Source organism: Teleopsis dalmanni, chromosome 2 (assembly GCF_002237135.1).
Source record: "Teleopsis dalmanni isolate 2A chromosome 2, ASM223713v2, whole genome shotgun sequence".
NCBI lineage: Eukaryota > Metazoa > Arthropoda > Insecta > Diptera > Diopsidae > Teleopsis > Teleopsis dalmanni.
Window position 1 is genome coordinate 179,083,762 of NC_051847.1, and position 22,377 is coordinate 179,106,138.

The 22,377-nt window shown below is 30.8% G+C and overlaps 1 protein-coding gene across 1 annotated transcript; it reads left to right on the forward strand.

Annotated features, from left to right (window-relative positions):
- The first annotated feature begins 3,679 nt into the window (after positions 1-3,679).
- On the forward strand, positions 3,680-12,940 carry LOC119676275. Its single transcript, XM_038087513.1, has 4 exons — positions 3,680-4,079; positions 12,239-12,364; positions 12,425-12,667; positions 12,777-12,940. Exons 1-4 carry the CDS (start codon positions 3,680-3,682, stop codon positions 12,938-12,940), a joined length of 933 nt encoding a protein of 310 aa, XP_037943441.1.
- The last annotated feature ends 9,437 nt before the right edge of the window (positions 12,941-22,377 follow it).

Genomic DNA, 22,377 nt, shown 5'->3' on the forward strand with positions numbered 1-22,377 from the left:
ATTCATCTTTTATATCTAATAAAGAATAAAATGAATTGTTAGCTGAAACTAATTGATATCATGACACCTTAAACGAAATAAAAAGAGCCTACCATTTTCTTCCCAACCCATTTTATGTCCATCTCATTAATAAACATAATATCGAAATAGTACCTAATTATATTAAAAGTCTGGGAAACTCAAAAACCAATCACCTATAGTTTCAAGTTTTTCTATTGGGGTATTTGTGATAAAATTATTAAGGTTAGAAACAGAATTAAAACCAAGTGTGTAGAATCTGGGTTTTAAATTTTGAACTGTTAAAAATCACCCCGATTTTAATTGGATTTTTCTGTAGTTCAGAACTTCGTGAAGATTAAATAGACAATGGCTCAAAATATTTTTTTAGAACAAATGGTAAACGCTTAACATCTTTCAGATAACCAAGATTATCTTCAAAGAAAATGAACTGCTGTATATTGATTACCAAGACTATCTGCAAAGGAAATGGATTGCTGCGTATTGATTAGCGCACTATATCAATTTTAGACGCTTGAAGGGTGGACTATGCGGAATATGATAATACAGACATATACAACTTATTTGCAAGAAAATAACTGTAAATCATATGTTATATGTATGTTCGGCATTATCAAAGATGCGTTTCAAGTTTTTTGTCACAATTTTTTGTCACTATATTTTGCTTTCAGTAAGGCAGTTTAATACACTCTTAAGGAATTACAAACGTTTAAGAATATCACCTCAAGAAAAATGTTTAAAATTCGTGGTAGATAATGAGAAACTGCCATTTCAGAATGAGTATAAAAAAGAACTCTATCTACGGTAGACACGCAGTATTTAATAGTGTGATAACTCTCACAACTATATATTTTACTGGTACAATTAATTATAGCATTATACCAGTCACTTCAACCATTGTACCAACCTATGGCATAGTGTTAAATAGCCATAGAAATAGTTGATCTTAATAAAAAAAAGTGGAGTTATGGAAAAGAAAGACTAAAACTAGAACTTTACAACAATGTCTGTGACTGAAACTGTTAAAACAACGAAGGCATATGCGTGACACATTGATCTCTACAGGTTTAGCCCATCTATCTACTTAAAAACAAGTGTTTAAATCCATATTAATGAATAATATAATTAATAATAAATACATTATAAATAATAATAGAAATAGAGCAGTAGTGGATTGAGAGATATAATGAGCTATAAAGAAGTTCCTAACAGGATCAAAACTTACAAAAATCTGTGTGACTGAAACTGTTAAAACAACGAAGGCCTATGCGAGACACATTGATCTTCACAGGTTTAGTCCATCTATCTACTTAAAATATAGTGTATATATAGCTTAAGTCCATAGTAATGAATAATATAATAAATAATAAATATAATATAATAAATAATAAATATCATATAATAAATAATAATAAAAATAGAGTAATAGTCAATAAAGAGATATTGCGAGCTATAAAGAAGTTCTCAACAGGATCAAAACTCTAACAGAAATGTCTCTTATTGTATTGCTGCGAAAACTGAAGATACGATATATATACCTATATGATATTTTGATATCAACCACTTCAACTTATCAATCACTCAAGGTTGAAGTGTACATATTGTCTAAAAGTGTTTTAATTAAAGATATATGTGTAAACGACTGAGAGATACTGTCATCTATAAGGAGTTGAACAGAAATGTTTGAAACGTTTTCATATCATTTTAAGCTAAATTGTGTTTGGGAAATTTGTAGGTCACACTATCCAACAATTTTTAATTTTTTGATAGATAATTTAATAAAACAGATTAATTCTCAATTGTTGTGATTCGATAAAGCCGCATATGTGATATGATATATGATAAAGAATCAGCTTTATAGTTTTCAGGCCAACGGAAAATGAAATGTTATATTTTCATTTTGTTTTTTTTTTGATTTAACTTTTTCATGGTGAGGTGCCATTAACCTATTTTAGTCAATATATAATTTATAGTATACATTAAGACTGAAAAGTTTTCGGAAATTCTCATTTAAAATTCGCGCGCTGTATATTTTTCGATATTTTAAGTTTATGTAGTTTGGCAGCACTGTTCTTAATTACTATGCCAAAAATGAGCGCGATCTGTCAGACAGTTCGTTTACGGCAGCTGTTGAAACCAGTTCACCTCAGTAGTGCGTTGCGAAATGTCTTCGACGGTCGTACGACCGTCCTGAAAGGCTTTGTACCACTCATAAACTTGAGTTTTCGATAAAACTGATTCCCCATAAGCCTTTTGTAGCATTCGCAACGATTCTGCACACGAAATTTCGTTCGAAACACAAAATTTGATGCAAACTCTTTGTTCAATATTTTTTTCCATTGTTTTTTTCGCAACGCACTACTGAGGTGAACTGGTTTCAACAGCTGCCGTAAACGAACTGTCTGACAGATCGCGCTCATTTTTTGCATAGTAATTTTCCTTAATTGCTGCCAAACTACATAAACTTAAAATATCGAAAAATATACAGCGCGCGAATTTTAAATGAGAATTTCCGAAAACTTTTCGGTCTTAATGTATGTTACTTGTACTATTATTAGTATAAGTTATTAATATTATTGCATTTTTGCAAAACGAGTGACTTAAAGTGATTACCATTTTAAATGCAATCCACTTATTATTTTAGTGCACCAAAGATTGGTTTGTATTTATCTTCTTTTAATTATTATTATAAATATTTAAAATAATACAAATTGGTCATTTATGCAACTTGCAAGTTTTGTTAAAAAACAAAAAAGATCAATTTCGACGTAACGTCTTCAACCTGACTTTTACTTGGAGATTGCAGCACGAAATCTAAGCCATACATTGACTGCATTATTAAGACAAGAAAAATGCAATAAACAAAAAATAAAAATTATGCAGAACTCATAGTGGATCAATTCATTCCGCACATTCTTATCTACATGCGATTTTTGCCGCACGGATTCATTGGCACTGGCACACAGAAGCGAAACCATGAATGTCGTTCAGTGATTATCATCACTTGGCGATAATAACGCCAATTACCGCATTGGCTCCAAGCATTACGCACGAACGCCACCAGACCATCAGCAGAGCCAGAAAGACTTTTGCTTTCTGTTTCAACGTAAAGCCAATAAATCGAATCATCTAGCCTTGTGTGAGACGTGCAGAACGCCAGGAGCTCGAAGCAATTTCAAGCTTGTTAGGCCGCGCAATCTGGTTTAAAGTGCGCTTCGCATATAAAACCAGCTGGCATTGGTGACCCATAAAAAAAAAGGAAAATTGATAAATTTATGAAAAGTGGAAAAATGGAAAAATAGAAAAATGTTAATATGCTGTGGCATTGTGCGACTAACCTAGCTGATTGAAATGCTGTTTGGACGATAGAAAGCAGCTTCGGACTCTAGTCGCTAATTTACAATCAACAGTCGAGGAGAGGAACAGTCGAGGAGCAGTAGAGTAATAGAGGCGGCGCTGGCGCTAATATGCGAGCAGAAAATCCGCTTTGATTGTAGTGCAAATTTGTGATAAAAGGAAACAAATTGCAGTTCTTTTGGCATTTCACATTCGGTTTCAGTTTGGAGCACCTCGTCCAAGGCGGCTGAGACTTGCAGAGCATTTTCCTTATTGCTTGCAACGCGGCGTTCTGTGTTTTTTTTTGTTCGTTTATTGTCAAAAAATGTGCGTATATAAAAATCTTGGATTATTCTTTTTGATAACAGTTTTGGTTCATGATTCGTATACTTTTGCGGAAAATTCGGTAGTTCCAAAAATTGAAAATGTGACTGAAAACGCGAGTGCGCAAGTTGAACAGGTTGAAGCACGTGCGCATGATTCAATGTCGCAAAGCGATGAATACATTGTGAATAATCAGAGAGATTGCATGAAAACTCGAAGTCTGGTGTCATGTTTAAGATACAAAACGTCAAAGGTCATTTGGAAGTTGGCCACCAATGTTTTGGGCACTTTCCCGAAGGAGTATAGTCGGGAGTTACGAGAGGATAAACGTTTCATACGCGTCATACAATTGGGTGAACCTTCAAGTATACAACTTTTCAGCAATGTACGCAGTTTGCAAGGTGCGTTCAATCTCAAAAAAATATACATACTAAGTAAGGAAATAAGTAAGGAAAATTGAATGAAAATGCATGCTGGGAAAAGTGAAATTAAGAGTGCAGTTCGAAGAGAGGGCACTCATAGTGTGTAAATTGAACTGAAGACTGAACTAATAAGTTTCATAAGATAAATAATTAATTTGTAAAAACGTATGTTGTGCGTTTTTTTTTATTTATAGTAAGTTATGTGAATGAACTCAATTTTTTAAGTCAATATGGTCATATATCTTGTTTTGACCGGCAACTAGTTGAGAAATATCCATTGAATGCATTTTTTCTTTAACTGCACTGAATGGAGTTGCTTCTAGTTATGGATGCAGTCAATTAAATGGTCTTAAGAAATATTTTTTTTTGGCCAGAAAGGCAAAACAACTGACAGTGACAGTGTGAACAATTAATTATGTATACATATTATGTATGTTAATTATGTACACATATTGTGCGTCATGAGTCTTGAATGTAGTTTTACTCTCTGAAGTAATTTGCAATCACTTTTTCCAACCTTAGTTAGTTACTATTGATATTTACATTATTTGATTATGGATTGACAACTCCTAAATTAGAAAGCCAAACTGGGTTTTAATAAGCTTTTTCTAACACCCCTATAGGACTCTATATATGTACGTGCAAATAAAAGGGGATTTATAATATTTTTATTAAAATAAAAAAAAAGACAAGTACGGCTTTGGATCAGTTGGTTAAGGTGCGCTGATTCTGAGCTTCAAATTTGGCAGGACCTGAGTTCGATTCCTGGTACTTGCAGTCTCCAAAATACTTATTTACAAATAATTAAATACAAGAATTATTTCCAAGACCAATGATGATAGATATTTGGTAATACTCAAACAGCTGTATGGTCAGCCAAAAATTTAATTAATTAAAATAATATAAAAAATAAAATTTTTATTGTTGTATTTCACTACTGTTCGAAAAAACCTCTTTATTAAAATAAAAATATAAAATAAACAAATATTAAAAATATTTAATATTTTTATTAATATTAAAAATATTTAATATTTTTTATTAATATTAAAAATATATAATATTTTCTTTTCAACAGTTAAGAAATAAATAAATTTATTTTAAGTTTTTCAGCTGTTTGTATTTTGTTAGGAAATAGGTACAATTATTTTTAGAAGGGTTCGTATAGGAATGAAAAGGCAACAACATTTATTGAAATTTGGCTGACCATACAATGCTGTTTCGCGTATTGCTAAGTACTTATCACCTAGCTAATCTAACTTTAATACTGTCAATTTAATCTAAACAGAAGGAAAAACACTAATTTTAAATACGCCAGCTATTATCTTGTAGTTCATATAAAATACTTTTCATATATTTCTTAAAACAATATATTAGAAATAAAGCTATCTGATAATTTCTATTATTGTTAAAACAATCTTTGACCATAATTTTACATTAAAATAAAGTTTGTAAACTTATTCTTTCCATTTCTAGGTATTATTCTCACCATAATATAGATTTACTAAGCACCATATTTATATATTTTTAGAAAGTAATGAATCTATATAAATATTTATCATTTAGTCTAAAATCGAAGTATATTCATTTCATATTAATTTCACCAATACAGTACTCATATTAAGTCATATATTTTAATAGAGAAGTTCATACTGGAATTATTAAGATAAATTCACTAAAACCAGAAAAGAAATTTGGTGATAATTTCAGTATAATAATGCCTAACACCCCTGACGATCAGAAATTTATTTAAAGACTATTTGTTTCTTAACTTCATATTATACTTAAAAATTTTAATGTCGAAGTTTAATAATTTCATTCGTAATAATCATAATTTGATCAATTTTTTAAATAGAATTAGCATTTAAAATTACTTACTAATTCAGTAAATTTTATTAATTTTTATATTCCAAACTCTGTTGAATTTGAAACTTGGGTTTAATTTTAATGAACACTACTTCGTTTTAGAAGTTATATATCAGTGCTAGCAGCATCGTCTAGTTCTATTTTAATGAATACCACTTCGTTTTAGAAGTTATATATCAGTGCTAGCAGCATCGTCTGGTTCAATTTTAATGAACACCACTTCGTTTTAGAAGTTATATATCAGTGCTAACCGCACCGTCTCGAATAGTTGAAGGTACAATGCTGCCTATACTTGTATAGCCATTAAAACTTCAACATAATGAGAATTATAAATAACTGAAATTTCAAATTTCACGATAATAAGAACTAGTGCTTGTTATAGTAATGATATTGTACCAATAATATAGTAGGTTTTTAGGAGGACTGTTTTTTATTATATCTCCCCTTTGGTACTGTTCTTTAATTGTTATTTTAAATAATTTAGGAAACAAAAATAGTTAAATAAAATGTATAGTATGTTCTAGTACAAGTCCCCTTGACAAAATTGTGGGTGTAGCACAACACAAAACCTGTCAGTTACTACATATGGCTTATAATTTTAAAAAGATATCAAATTTATATTAATATGCACAACGATCCACTTTAGATCATAGATTCTAGATAAATTTTTTATAGATAATATTATATTATTTGTGACATTATAAATTTATGAATGACAAAATTACAATTTTTATGTTTTCAATTTTAACAACCACTTCAATCAGTTTTGTTGCTTTCTATTTATGTAAAATTAATAGAGAGGCATTTCAAACAGTAGTGAATCACAACAACAAGATTTTTATTATTTTAATTAATTGTATTTTTGGCTGGTCATATAGTTCTTTTAAATAGTGTTGAATAGTGTCAGTGGTCTTCAAAGAATATTTAATTATTTAAAAATTAATTTTTTAGACTGCTAGTGCCAAGGATTCAACTCTTACACTTCCAAATTTGAAGCTCAGAGTCAGTGTTCATTAGCCAATTGAACCAAAGCGTACTTGATTTGTATGTTCGAACTTGAAGTTTTGTTCATTAACACATTCACTAGCTGTGTTTATATTAGAATGAAATTAGAAATCAGCTATAGAAGAATTGAATTAATTATGTTTTTATTTTTTAATTATTAAATTTATTGTTTTGAGTAAATAATATTAACTAACAAATTATATATGTTAACACATTTGTAGAACTTATATTAAAAATTAAACTCACCAAACATAATTATTAAATCTTTTCTCATTTAGCCTAGTACATTAATACCAATACATTAACATTAATACTACAAAAAGTATCGTTGTAAATATTTTTTGCCGAGCTTGTTATTTAGGGTCCTGAGATGGGTACACTTTATGTTCTACTTAAAATTGTTTTGAAAGCGATATTGTTACATCAGTTACATAAAAGAAAAAGTATTTTCTGTCCTGTAACTCCACAGTAAATATTTAGTATTCACTATTTTTAGTAACTAATTTCGTTAATTAAATAATATAGTAGAACCTTATAACTCAACGGCCGACAGTCTGGCTTTCATTCGGAATGCGGAATGTGTTCTGTTTGGTTAGGGTCTGTTGCAGCACAAAATATCAACCATGGTTGCAATGCTCCGCTCCGTTGGGAGCTGATACCCCGTTTATTTTATTCCAAACACAGTAGAAATGTAAAGCGGAAACAATAAGTAATATATTTTTTATGTAAATGTAAAGACTGTTACTGAAAAGCTAACCTATAAAAACGTATTTTCAAGCACTACCTACTGTTTCTCTACGGGGCATCTCTATGAGAGAGTTCGATTTTCTTTTATTGGTGTGTGGCAGATGCCTGCATATTGTAAAGTCTTCCCATCTTTTATTAAAAAGTTCAGCACACGAAGAACTCAATACCAATTTGCATGATGTCAACAATATTCCCAGATTATTTAGGTGTTCCGCGTGGTATCTTGAACCACCTCGTCCGGCTAGCTTGTTTGCTTCGACATTTCATTTGGAGATGTGTATCAGTTAAAGACTGTACTAGACGTAAATTGGACTGAACTCAAAGACTTTAAAGCAGCTTGACTATCCGATAGTATGTATATATTCGTTTCAAGTATATTATCTACTTCCAGATAAGCTAAAGCTTCTTTCATGGCAGTCACTTCTGCCTGAAAAACACTACAGTTATCTAGAAGTTGTTTCGACAAAAGCGCACAAATTATATTCCCTCATATATCCTAGTAAACGTATGCGTCTGACTAATCATCTTCAGCATTTATGTCATTATAGAAAATTTGTATATAAGAAAATATCCAGTGTTTATATATAATCATAATAGTTTCGAAAATTTTGTCGCAGATATCCAAATTAACAAAAAAGTAAATATGCGTTTAGGGTTTAATTTTAATTTTGTTTTAAAATATATAAATATTTTTATTATTATAAATATAAAAATATTTACAAATTGTTTAATAATATAATTGTTTATAATAAATTTATTTTTGCAATATTTGTTAAGTTTTATTTTAAGTAAATATATGATTGCCTTATAATTCATTACTTATTTAAACAACTGTTTAAAGTTTGCAGAATTTTTATAAATTTTTGCAAATGTTCTTATCTATCAATAAAATACGTCATCAAGTTTAAATAGAAAAAAAATCTATTGTTCCACAGTCCTGGTTTTTCAAAATTTTATGGTTTAAGTTTAAGGTAAAAATATGTATGGCATATTTACTTGTGACTAAAGTGGAGTAAACCATAGGCTTTGAACTTGAACTTATATGTGAAGTTTAAAAATAGTGGGGGTTCACAATAATTGAGAATATCTCTGAATTTCATTCTCTGAATGAAATTTTTTTTTAAGTGATTTTAATATTATTTAAATTGCATTTCTATAAATATGTTATTATTACCTTATTAATGACGACATTAGTTTTTGGTTAGTATGTCTTATTACCTACACTTACATACAATGAACTTTAAGGATAAAGTCGCAGCTCCATACCGATTTTAAATACTGTTCTATTAGCAACATATTTAGTAGTGCTATTACACTATTATCATTTTTTTAATTCATTTCTCAAAATTGTACAGAAAATTTTGTTTTTTATTGAATTTAATAACTTTTATCTTTTAAAATGCTAATGTTTTAAAAAAACACTCATCTAACCCACAGACAATCCTGTTAAGCTATTAGCTATCAACTTAATTCCATTAATTTCATATAAATATGAGTAATATAGTAATATTCAGATATATATGATTTGGATCCTTAATAAAAGTCATCATATCTGAAAGAATTCGAAAAATCGAAAGTTTACGAGTTTATTGTGACCAAAGACTTAATACCACCTCAAGTAAACTGCACATGATAGTTGAGGCATAAAAAGCTACCCATGAGTTCATTACTAGACCTACTGATAATTGAATATAAAATCTAATAATATAAAAATTTTAATATTCAAGCTTTACTTAAAGATTTTTTATTGGAAATAAAGAGGTGAATCTATCACTATATAATAGACAAATATTAGCAGTTAAATCATTTGTTTCTTCTGGAGTATAGAATATCGCATAACTCAAGTTAATTACTGTAAAAATGGAAAAACCCAGACTATGTCAAATAGTTAGACTAAAATTCTAACTATCAAAAAACATTGGCGAGGTCAACTACTATCTTACTGGGTTCTTATCCAGTCATTGATATTTCAAAAGCTAACTCTACTGCATATGCAAAGTAAAGTCACTAATTTGTATATATAGCGGAGCTGAGGATGATACTTCAGAACATACATTATTTGAGTGCAATAAGTGGCTACCCAAATGAGAAGTTGGTGTTTTCTCCCCAAGGATATTATAGTAATGTTTGCTGAAAAGATACTGAGGTTGAAAAAGTAGATCTTGACAGAAGGCAGCTACAGCAAGCAGATATATTACACCAAGAAGAAGTGCAAGGCATGTTACTTGAAACAGCGGTGGGGTCTGAACGCAGTTCACATCGATAGAAGTTTTAAATAATTAATAGGGACTCTACCACGACGTAATACTAACGTAGTCCCGGGGTAGGACAAGGTCTCTAGGAATAATGGGGAGGGGTTTAATTCTATTTTAGTTTGAAGCGAATACAAAGGACATTAAAATAAGATAGATAGATTTTAAATGGATTACAATAGGCCATTTAGGATTGAAGGTTTTAAACAAAAGCTATAAGGACTGGTACGAATATATAAGATTATCTTGTCATAAAGTAGTACATATGTTTAAGTACATAAGAGTCTCTGCTGAACTAACGGTGTTGACTTACAAAGTAGCAGCGTTTTTCGGATTTTTTGCCTAAATGTCTTTTTTCGTACATCCTCATGGCAATTGATGACTTCCTCAGCAAATTTGTATAGCTGAGTTTGGAATGATAGTGCAGAGATAAAATTTCAGTTGTCTGTCAATAACTTGCTAAAATCTGTTCAAACCAATCAAAATTTCTGTTAATTGTCTAATTGTTGAAAATTCGTAATGGCATATAATGTTTTCTTAAAACCTTAATATACCGAGCATATATATTTTAAAAATTTCCACAAATATTTTTAATTCCACACAAAAGCTCTTAATTGTGCAGCTCGCCTGCTTAAACATTTGTTTTAATTTTTTTTTCTTCTAAATATTTCTATTATAAATTTTTGAATATAGAAGAAAATGCGTAAATATTTGCACAAGTTTTTAAAAAAGTAAAGAAATGAATAGACATTAAATTCCAATTGCTTTATATATAAGAAGCAAAAAGCATAAAAATGGTAGTTAATATTTTTTAACAACGTCCAACTATAGTTCAAAAAATTAACGAAAATGAAATTTTTAACAATTTTAATGACATTGGCTTTAATTGGTTATGTTTGCGCTCAAGTCACCGATCCTCCACCTACTGATGCCCCAACGGATGCCCCAACGGATGCACCAACAGAAGCTCCAACGGACGCACCGACTGAGGCACCAACAGTTTCACCAACAAGTCCTACTCAAGCACCCACTGCCGGTGGAAATAGAAAACTAGTGAGAGTGTCTAATTTACGTTTTAGAGCAGTTCGTCGGATTAGGCGTAATAGACCGAATTCAGTAAGAAGACGTAACCCACGAGTAACTGTTATTCGAGGTTAATTGTAGTAAAATATGTTGAAAAATTTGGGTTTATTAAATGCAATAAAAATCTTAAGTGAAAATTGATTAAAAATGATTAAATCTTAAACTATTTTTATACAACAAATTAATAACGTAGGTACAACTTAATACACCCTATAAAAATACAAACATAATTTCGCACTTAATGTGGAACAAATAATGAGTTAGTTCACATACTGCTTTCTTCAGATCTTTCTCCACACTCATGGATGTTAATCTTTCAAAGTACGATGTCTTCTGTTAGTTTACTTCCGATATATTAGATTTTTATAATTTTAATTCCAGAGTTTGTCTTTGCCTTTAGATTCGCCCTTAAATCTACTCAAGTTCACTATATCACATTTCCGAAATCGAGTAAATTCAAAAGGATTTTCTGCTTCCATCTTAATGGTTACTTTAAATATTTTGCTCCATAGTTATTTTTACAAATAAATGATCACTTGATCATTGAAATCAAATTGGTTGTGAAGAAGTAGTGATACATTGATTTTCTAGATCTCTTTAGTGATGGTAAATGACTTGCGATTCCTTTTTTGTAATCTTATTATTACGAGTATATGTACTTAGCAGAAAGTAGTAATGTGAGTTATAGGTATATTCTTTTCCATAGTTTCCATATAGAGTTTTCCATAGTTGTTTTATGCATCCCCAAATGGCAACTTATTAGAATTAGATTTCAGAAACTAATAAAATAATGGATGAATGAGGTGAACAAAAAAATTTATCTAGAGTATTGACTATAGAATTATCTTCTAATTCTTGTTGTAACTGACCAAGTGAACTCTGTAATGGTTGGGTTTTAACTGAAGATTCGATGACTTTCTTGATGAATTAAGTATTATTTTTTTACTTTGAGTACAGTAAAGTAAATTCACATTGAAGAAAAGTCTTAGTCTGATAAAGATCAGTACCTCAAAAAGAAGAGTTTGAGTCTGATACAAAATTTCTGTCCAATCCAATCTAATCGACTTGTGGTGTACTCTTCATTATTATTATATTATTATATACGTATATGTATGTTTATAATTCTTTTGTCACATTTTAATATAATGTATATTATATTATTATAAATTATTTTATGTGTTTTATTAGGCGATAGTAAATTGACAAGTTTCATAAAATTCTTCAAACGTGCTGCAGAAGTATTTGGACGGAATCATGGCATACAATTGGCGCTACCATCTGAATTCGGTGCTCATGTTAATGATGCTGAAGTTGGTGGTTAGTACTTGGAATATTAAATTTTATTAAAATTACTAAAATTTTCTAAATTCGTAGAGGGGCGTTTCAAAAAAAGGAAACGTCAAAAATGGCTAATCATATTACCACTCATTATTCTCATGAAAATCGCTCATTTAAAGATGACAGCAGTGACACTATTATTAGGTGTACTCGGATTGAATGTACTGATACTGGGTGCTGTTGGCTGGCTAATTCACTATCTTAAATTTAAAACTTTATGTAAAATTCATCCACATTTAGTGCAGTCACATTCTCATGTCTATGATTCTGATCCTTCTGGTAAGTTTAATATAGGTCAATTTATGAATTATTATCCCATTAATTCATTATATTCCATAATAAAAATATATTTATTTCATGAAAAACTTTTGATGGCAACAAAATAAAGAGTATTCCTCATTCGCTGGCAGTAGCTTTCCTGGTTCCTATTACAGCTCTTCTGGCTCTAGTCCTCATGAGGTTGGGTTCGGTAGTTACTCAAAAGATTGGAGTAACAGGAAGGCTTATAGCGGCTATAATTACTTGGATACGATAAGCAAGAAACTTCAATAGCTAAGAGATTCTGCATGGCGTCGATTATATGAAACGATTCGTCACTATTATGTCAAGTTCTATCGTGTTGCTGTTCAAATATATGGTGAAAATGTAGATCCTCTCCAAGTAAACTCTACATAAAATATGGATTATACATGTGGGCGGATATTTAACAAAAATACTTAGTCAATTAAAAATAGTTAATATAAATATTTTAGAATAATTAATTTAATATTAAAAATTATTTATTGCATACTAGGAATGTGTTTATGGATTAATATAATTATTTATTGGTTTGTTATATTTATTTTGAATTATTATACAAATTAATATATTATTTAATCAAGTTAAAATGTTTTTTCGCCATAATGTTCTACAGCGAAAATTCATTTAATAAAGTAAAAATAATTGACAAAATAATTGTACGTCGTTGAAGGTGAAATAAAAATTTACAATTTTTTCATTAAAAGTGCAATCATATCATATAAAGGGTAAGGACTCATATATGTATTAACTATTATACTGTTAACAATTTAAATAAATAAAAATTGGAACATAGTCTTGCATAAGTCACAGTTGGGTAATTCCTGCACAATCTATTATATTCTACTTTCATCCGGAAAGTAGAGAGCAATGATCTGCTATTTGCGTATAGTTGACATGAAGCAGGTATAATGCGTAACACCCTCTTAGAGGAGTGACAACGAAAAAAAAACTATCGCAAAAGGCATTTCTAACAACACACCTGATATATCACGCACTCATCAGCTGTTCAAAGTGAAAGAATATCATGGGAGAAGTGTACTCCTACTAAAACGGTACATTATTATTAAGTTTGGGAATTTACTACTGCGACCTACAGTTCTGTTATGTTCTTTCTGGATTAAGAGTATTTCTCGAAATATTGTAGTGTTAGCCCTACTTTATCGAGTCTGATTTCCTTAATTTATTGTAATACTGAAGACAATTTTTCTCTTCTGACTGACTTAGTTTTTTATGGTATGGAACTACTTATTGTTTAATAAACCTACTTTACCGAGTCCTATTTCTTCATCCAGTATAAGATGGCAACTTAGGTACTGTTCTCATTTAGACAGATACATTTTGGAAGGGTTGGGAACAATGTCACCACATCATTGCATCTTTGGAGGATTATTATGACAAATCCGTTTCAGTTCCATAGGCACGTAGCAATTAAAAATAGCATTATGTCCCTTAGAGAGATGTTGCTTATTTCCGTTATTAGTGGATAGGCAGTTGTTAAGTAACGAAGTTTGAGTCCGGATGGACTATAACAGTAACACAGAATGTATGCTGTTGATTTCTCTTCATCTGGACAAAGTCTGCAGCTATCGTCTCTTGTAACACCTATTTCGATAGATGTTTTTTGACTATGTAATGTCCAGGGATAAAGCCTGTGACAAGTCGAATGCCTTTTCTGTTTAGGATTAGTAGTTTCCTAGTTCTAGTTTTTGATCGCTTCGGTGAGAATTCTTTAGCTAGACTGCAGGCAATTACATTCCAATTAGTCTAAGCTGCTTTTTTCTGCCATTTATTAATTTTAAATTTAAAAAAAACTTCATGAAGGACCGCAAAATGGTTTTAGTCCAATATTATATGAAGCCACCCCTTTTCTGGCTAGTTCATCGGCTTTCTTACTTCCATCAAATCCGTTTTGTCCTGGGATTCATATTAAGTAGACCCTGTTTCTTTCAGCAAGATCTTTGAGAAGTTTAACGCATTCGCACACTAGCTTAGAAGTCACTCGAGCTAGGAGTACTGATTTCCTTTCAGAGATAATATATTTTTTATATTTATTATATTTGTATTTTCTTAGACATAGTTCATTTGCGTGTACTTCGGCCTGAAAAACCAAGTTTTCTTGACTCATACTTGCAAGTATTTCTTCTTTTGGGTTAACCCCATAGTCTTTCGCGCTGATTCCTTCCATTGTGTTGGAGCTATCTGGGTAGCTCAGTTGGTAATCTCCAACGAAGAGAGGTTACCGCTGTGATTTATTCGTCGTTATTTCTTCATCGTTTATAAGATGCCCACTTACGTATTTAAATTATTTATCCATCATTCCCATTAAGACGTACTATCCAGTATTTTACTAATATAGTATGTATCTTTTTTATTTGGAATTCCTCTTAAAATTAAAACTTTTTGTTATGTGTACTTGGCTTATTATGCATAAATTTCGATTTGTAATAAATGGAACTGACATTGAAAACAAAATGACCCTTCAGTGTTATAATCCTGTAAGTGGGATTATATGCCACATGACATTTTCTGAAAACAGGAAATGTCATTAAGGATAATGAGCGGATTTTATCACATTTCGCTAATTTTGATACGTATTTTCATTGATTTGTGTTGAATTACTTTGGACTGGTATCGCATCCGGAACAGGACTTAAACCTTCAAATAACGGGAAAAATAAATTAAATATTGAAAACAGGAAAATGTTTTGGTTTGAATTGTTTTGGTTTACGGTTCGCATAGGAGTGAGGGTCGTACGTCAGTAAAAAAAAAAGAAATGTTTACACAAATGAAATGGTAAATAAAAATTTCGGTTGAGTGACATTTTTTGTGCTTTGATAAATACCCAAGTAATTCCGCTGACAGCGCCCTGTTTGGATACGCCTACTGCAGAGGCTAGAATCAAATTGTATCTGCGGATATATGGGGCGATGTATGTGCGCGATAAACAAATATAGATAAAAATATTTTATGGCTTTTTTTTAAGTGCCTACAAATTGTGGCAGGTGGCGTAGTCTTGTTGCCTGCAATTACAACACAATAAAGTATTTCGAATCTGTTAATACCACTTCTTTCGATTTCGGTATATATGGCTGTTATTGCTATATTGTTTTACTAAAAATTAATTCCATTAAATGTTGCGACCGCCTGGTAGCTGCCTGTTGCGCATACCATGGTTTTATCCAAATGTTTACTTAATTCTTTGTTTTGCCGGTATTTATTGGGAGCGGCGTTAAATTGGCGGTAACCGCACGTATGCTTTTTATGTTAAATGTTGTTTGTTTTGAAGTGTGAATGAAATTCAAAAAAATTTCTCCAAAATTCGGTAAAAAATTGTACACACAATAATTTTAATTAAATATTTCAAATTTTTTAAACCAACATGCAGAAAGTAAATATTTACAAAAAATGTTAATACTTTTTATTGAAAGAAAGTAAATTTCAGTTGTGTAGATTTTAAATTTTAAATACATTATAAATTTTAATAATTATTTAATCAAAATGTGATATAATAATAATAACGAATTTTTATTAATATACATAATAATATATGCTAATGACAAAAGAAAACCATTCTTGAATTTTGATGTCAAAAGAAAAAACATTGTTCTCAATCTAAATAAGAAGAATTTAAAGCCACTGTCCAGTGGACTAACTGGTCACACCGCCTGCAATTAACACCTACACAATATAGGCAAAAATATTTGTAGATTTTGCTGTGATGTGGAAGCGCCTATGGAACATCTGATCATTAATTGTAATGCATTAGGCCAGTAGAATAAGAACTTCAAAGTTTCCACCGAATGAGCTGGTTCAAACATTGTTCTCAATCTAAACAAGCAGAATCTAAAGTCACTGTCCAGTGGAGTAACTGTCCACACCGCCTGCAATTAACACCTACATAGAATAAATATATCCGGCAAAAATATTTGCAGAATCTGCTGTGATGAGGAACAGTCTATGGAACATCTGATCATTAACTTTGATGCATTAGGCCAATAGAATAAGAACTTCAAAGCTTTGTTCGAAGGAGCTGGTTCGTTTCCTTGAGGTACAAAATTTTTAAATACAGAGAGATCCACAATTCATTAAGCTGATTGCAGTGCATGAAGGCCTTAACTTAACCCATAAACCATTACCAGTATTATATGATAATGTAATACATCGGCTGAAGAAGTTATAAAAACACATCGGTTGCTAGCAAAATTTATTAATACAGTTTCCTTCAATAGCAATGTATTTATTCCGGTGCTTCTTATACATTCCGATATCTCTCTTGTAGCTTGATTTGTATTTCGTCTCAAAATAGCTCAAAATAGGAGATAACTTCTTCATGGGACAAATATATATTTCCATAGAGCATTTTTTTAGAGGTCCTCAAATAGGTAGTAATCGTTGAATTCAAAATTTGATAAAAACTTTGGATATGAAAGGAATTGAAAGTGTCATTCGTGTGTATCGTGAAATGTTGATAGACAATTGGACTTTATAATGTCTTAATTACACATCACTTTATTCATATTTTCTTTGAGTAGTGGCGATCTCGTTCTTCAAGCACATCTATAAATGTATATAACATTCGATAGCTTCTCTTTTTTTAAGTTAGTCGATTAATAATAACTATGAGCATTTCAAAATACGGATCTGACAATTTAAACAGCCTACTGTTGCGCTTTTAGTCATTTTAGATGGCTGATAGCTGACTGTTGCTTTGACTGAGCATTTAAGCAGTGGATCCATATTTCATTCGTTTCTTATAGCCCTATTTAAAGTCTGAAAATCACTGAAAAGATTTGTGCAAAGAAACACTTAATGAGTCAAACTGTGACTGGAACGGTATGTTTTCCATTTATTAAATAAAATAAATTAATTTAATTTAATTTAAAAAAAAATTAACTATTTAAAATTAATTTGTATATATAACGAAATAATGTCTCTTACCACCTCTGCTCTTTTTTTTATAAAAAATTGTGTTGTTGTAGAAATATATTGACACTTATCTTTCTCTACTCGAACCATTATAATATAGCATTGCAATACACATATTTATATATACATGATGAGTAGACCACATACATTCTATGCATTTATTAAGTGCGGTCTATTATACATATTGACATGACAATAAAAGTGCCTTTTACTGTTTAATTCATGTGAAAACATTGGCTTTGACAGAAAAAGTTGTTCTCATTTACGGAGTGATTGATATCGACTCGGGGCGACTTATAGAAATAAATGAGCCATTTTAAGGTAACCAGCTCTATTGTTTGATTGATTAACTCATATTGGCATTTGCCTACGTTATTTTCTGTTTTTATTTTCACGTCAATAAAAAGTTGGACATTTTAAGGACATTTTATAAAAAAATTTAAAATATTTTTTATTGTTTAGGATATGAAATGAAGTTTTCGTTTTATACACAGTAAATACATTTATTTTAATTTTTTCGGAGAACAGTAAATAAGTTTAGTAAATAGTTGTGAAATTATTGGAATATAAAATTTTTAATGAAATGGAAGAAAAGAGATTTTATAACAAAATACATTAAATTTAAATGAGTATGACATTAACTAGAATTAGAGTCAAACTAGGGAAATGTGATTTAATTGATAACAAATTTAGTTTAATTTGCTTTGATGTCAATTTCTCATAGAGGACTAAACCAATTTTTCTTTAATTTTAAGTCCTTTGTCTGTTACATATTTATATGTTAATAAAACTTTCACAGCAAATTAACAAAACTACAGAAAAATGTGCGAACATAAAAGTCAAGTACGACTTTGGGTTAGTTGGTTAGAGGGCGCTGACTCTGAGCTTCAAATTTGACAGGGCATGAGTTCGATTTCTCGTACTTGCAGTCTCAACAAAAAAAAAATAAATTATTTACGAATAATTAAATACAAGAATTATTTCCAAGATCACTGTTGATGGGTATTTGGCAATACTCAAAACATCATCGGAAAATCATCGGAAATAAGCTGACCTAGATTATTCTAGGCCACATCACTGTTGGCATAAATCATAAGGTTTTTTAATAGAGAAATATGTAAGTTGTTATGCATTAAAAAAGTCAACAACAGATATTTTTTAATTTCCTTGTTTGTGGACGTCAGGGAAGAATTCTGCATAAGAAATTTCTGGAACGAAGTGTTCTTATTTTATAATTTACGTGGTTAGACTTAATGATTCCATTTGAAATTTTGACTATACACCTCTGTTGCATGAAAACCTTTTCATTAACAGATTTCGTCACTAATTATTTAAGTGGGATTTGTGCTCACCCAACTTACTTATTTTATCGAAAACAGGGTTGTCCCGTACGCTTTGTCTATTCTACTGACAGTCTAAATCCTTTTTATGCTAAAGCATTGTCATTCATCTTTACATCCTGACGAGTACACCAAAGACATTGGACGTTTTTTTACATAACAACGCTAATGTAGTGATCCAATGCGTACAGGTCATGACTCATTTGGCTACAGTTATCATCTTCAACTCGTAAAAGATCAATGAAATTTCCAATAATTTTTTTTTAAACGCGTCTCTTTTTCTGTGTTATACTGAAGCATAAATATGATAAGGGATCTATAAAGCGTAATTTTTCTCAGTCGAAGGAGAGGTTTACATTGCTTATTGATCACTCAGTAATACCTATTGACAATGGTACGTCTTCGTATAATCCGCAAAGTGACATCGTTGTTGGTTATGGCAGTATCAAGATAGATTAAATCCTTGATGGTTTCGCGTGACGCATATTTTATGCTTTGGTTCTACAGTTTAAACGTGTGCCTAGCTCTTTCAATAGCTAGGTCTTTTTATTCATAAACCTAGTATTCTTTTTATAGATAGAATATAAAATTATTTGATATATTTTTCTGTATTGACTGCGTATTTGTTTACTCGCTGCTGCAATTCTTTTTTTTCTCAGATAATATGACTATAGAGTTTTTAAGTTCATAACCGGCAGAATAGTATTTTTTAAATATAGTTATATATTTTTGTAATAAATTTAATTATTTTCAATTCACTTTTTTTCCACCATATCTCTTTTATTACTAAAAACCTTTAAGCAGCGAAATATTTTTGAAACAATTTAAACAAATAAAAGTTGAAACCTCCTGGAACACTTTTGTGTACATAAAAATATTAAAATGGGGTAATGGGGTAATATGGCATCAATAAATAAAGAAGAAAAACCTATATTGGTGATGGTATCAGGTGTGAAAACGATTACATCCCGCACAAAATGGCAACGTACTATGGAGCGCGTGAATTTTATTGCCTACAACATTTGAAATCAATAATGAATAAAACGGATACGAGTACATTGCCTGCATATATCTGTCGCTTAATAATTTAGTGCCAGGATAGCTAAGACCATATATAGAGGTAAGCTATTAAATCTCAATAAAAATTACTTCAATATCTTGCTGAGTCATTGTTTGCGCACATGCCACATTTGGTGCTACAATAAATTTTACTAAAATTAACTTCAAGTGAATTAGAAATAAAATTCCAATGTCTCAATATTTTATATACATTATGTTTGTCGCATACAAGGCGTGTCTATTAATATCGAATCAAATGTTCATTAGTCATATGGTCTTGGATTTGAGACATATTTCTATAGACCGCAAAAGTCTAAAAACAGCCTATGTCAGTCGCTTGCTATAAGCGACTTTGCGGAGGCAAAAGCGAAAAATCAAAATTATTCAAATCCTCCATCGTTCATCATCGTGTGCTTTGGAACGTGCAGCAATTACGTGCCTCTCATAAATAATTCTTGACACAACAAATTTTGTCTTAAATAGGCCAATGTTGTTGCAAATATTTTTACCATATGCAAATGAAATGAAGTACAAACAAATTTTAACTTTTTCCTTTGCAGGCGAACGTGCGTGTTCCATCCTCGTTGGCGGCCATAGATTTTTCCTCACTTCAATGTATCTATGTATCTCCTATGTGCTTCTCACTGCTGCACTTCTAAGTGTTTTTGACTAGAATGTTGCATGCAGGAAGCCAAGATTTTGGGATTTTATGAGTGGCACGTGGAAGCACAGATATTGAAACTAAATTATGTTATAGTCAAGTCACTGCTGTTCATATAAAACCTTTTTTATTAGGCGTAATCAGTTTATTTCTCATTTTATTTATCTTAAGCATGTCTGCAATTGTGTGTCTGAGATTCGGCATTCCAAAACTGTTAAGGAAAATATTTGGAACTGAAATATCAAGCGATAAAGTTTTATGAAAATAATTTTCAAAAAAAACCACACTACCAAATGAAACCATAAATTAAATTAATTCTAAATACATATATATTACAAATTACAAATATATTTGCAATTGTAAATAGGACTAATGAATCCAATATCCCAACAGGAATCTATCTAAATTAACAGAATTTAAAGAGATCCATCAAACTTGTCAGTTTCTTCTCTATCATCCAAATTAGAATCTCTGTTTACGAAAAGGCTTGTCGTTTGATCATAGAAAATAACCCATAAAATCCATAGTTTATTAACTTTAGTTAGGTTATAGCTTCGATACCAAGGGATCCACTTTGAGAATCGGCACTGTATTTCATCGTCCTCACCACAACTGTCGTATAATGGAAAAATCTTGGGTTACAACCACTTAGAACTTTTGGCAAAGTTTATAATGCTGTTCAGAAAGCATATTTACCTAACCTATAGGAGCCCACTTAGGCCTATAGGCTCATGGTATTACAGTATAATTAAAGATCGAAGTGTTAGAACCACTTAGAACTTTTGGTAAAGCATATAATGTTATACAGACAGAGGTCTTGTAGTTCGCCAAGATCCTCAAAAAAGAAAACCAAGAAAATTAAGGCGAGGCAGTGCACATGTCGGATAGAAGCAAAGCTGAATGGAAGCGCTTTCCTCGTCCTCATCACAACTGCGCCAGCTATGGTTAAAGGAAGATTTAGTCTCCAATCCCAGTTACCTAAAATAAAATGACCTGTAATTAAACCTATTACTAGACTGATATCCTTACGGGGCATCTCAATGATAGAGTTTGATTTTTTTTTCATTTTATTAACTTAGTAGACAGATAGCATAGATAGCATATTCTGACTCTGTTCAACCATAATGCAAAATCAATGTTATTCAAGCAGGCCAAAGCCCAATTTCAATCAATGAGTATAGAGACTATATTATTGATTAAAGTTGCAAAGAATCGGAAAATACAAATAAATTCAAGTGTTTATCGATAAGGATAATGGGTATCATTAGCTGTGAAATAAATGGTGAAATAGATCGATGTTCGTTTTAAGAGTTTGAGGATTGCTCGCAAACCTATATATGTATAAGTTCCGATAAAAGCCTACCTTGTTTTAAGTCGCCCGATATAAAAAGTACAGATTTAGCAAACCGCATAGTTTTGGAGACGAATTGATATTATCTAAACGTAACATTACGTACTTAGAACTATCCAGTTGCAACCATATCTATATCTTTTACATCAATTCTCATATCTTTGAGATATGAGATAGATCAAAATCTATCCATTCATGTTATTGTTCTTTTTAAAGCAGTACGTGCTTATCACAATTCCAGATCCAAAACCACTCCATATACAGCTAATGCCTTTTTGTGAACGCAATAGTCTTGTAATACTAGTAATTTTTTGTCTTGTAGTCTTGTAAGTTTTGATTTTCTCATTATTCT

Bases quoted from the DNA above. Each gene is read 5' to 3' on its own strand.
- LOC119676275 (XM_038087513.1), top strand. From the start codon at position 3,680: ATGTGCGTATATAAAAATCTTGGATTATTCTTTTTGATAACAGTTTTG. The intron at 12,365-12,424 runs GTGGTTAGTACT...CTAAATTCGTAG, and splicing joins TGTTAATGATGCTGAAGTTG to AGGGGCGTTTCAAAAAAAGG. The intron at 12,668-12,776 runs GTAAGTTTAATA...AACAAAATAAAG, and splicing joins CTATGATTCTGATCCTTCTG to AGTATTCCTCATTCGCTGGC.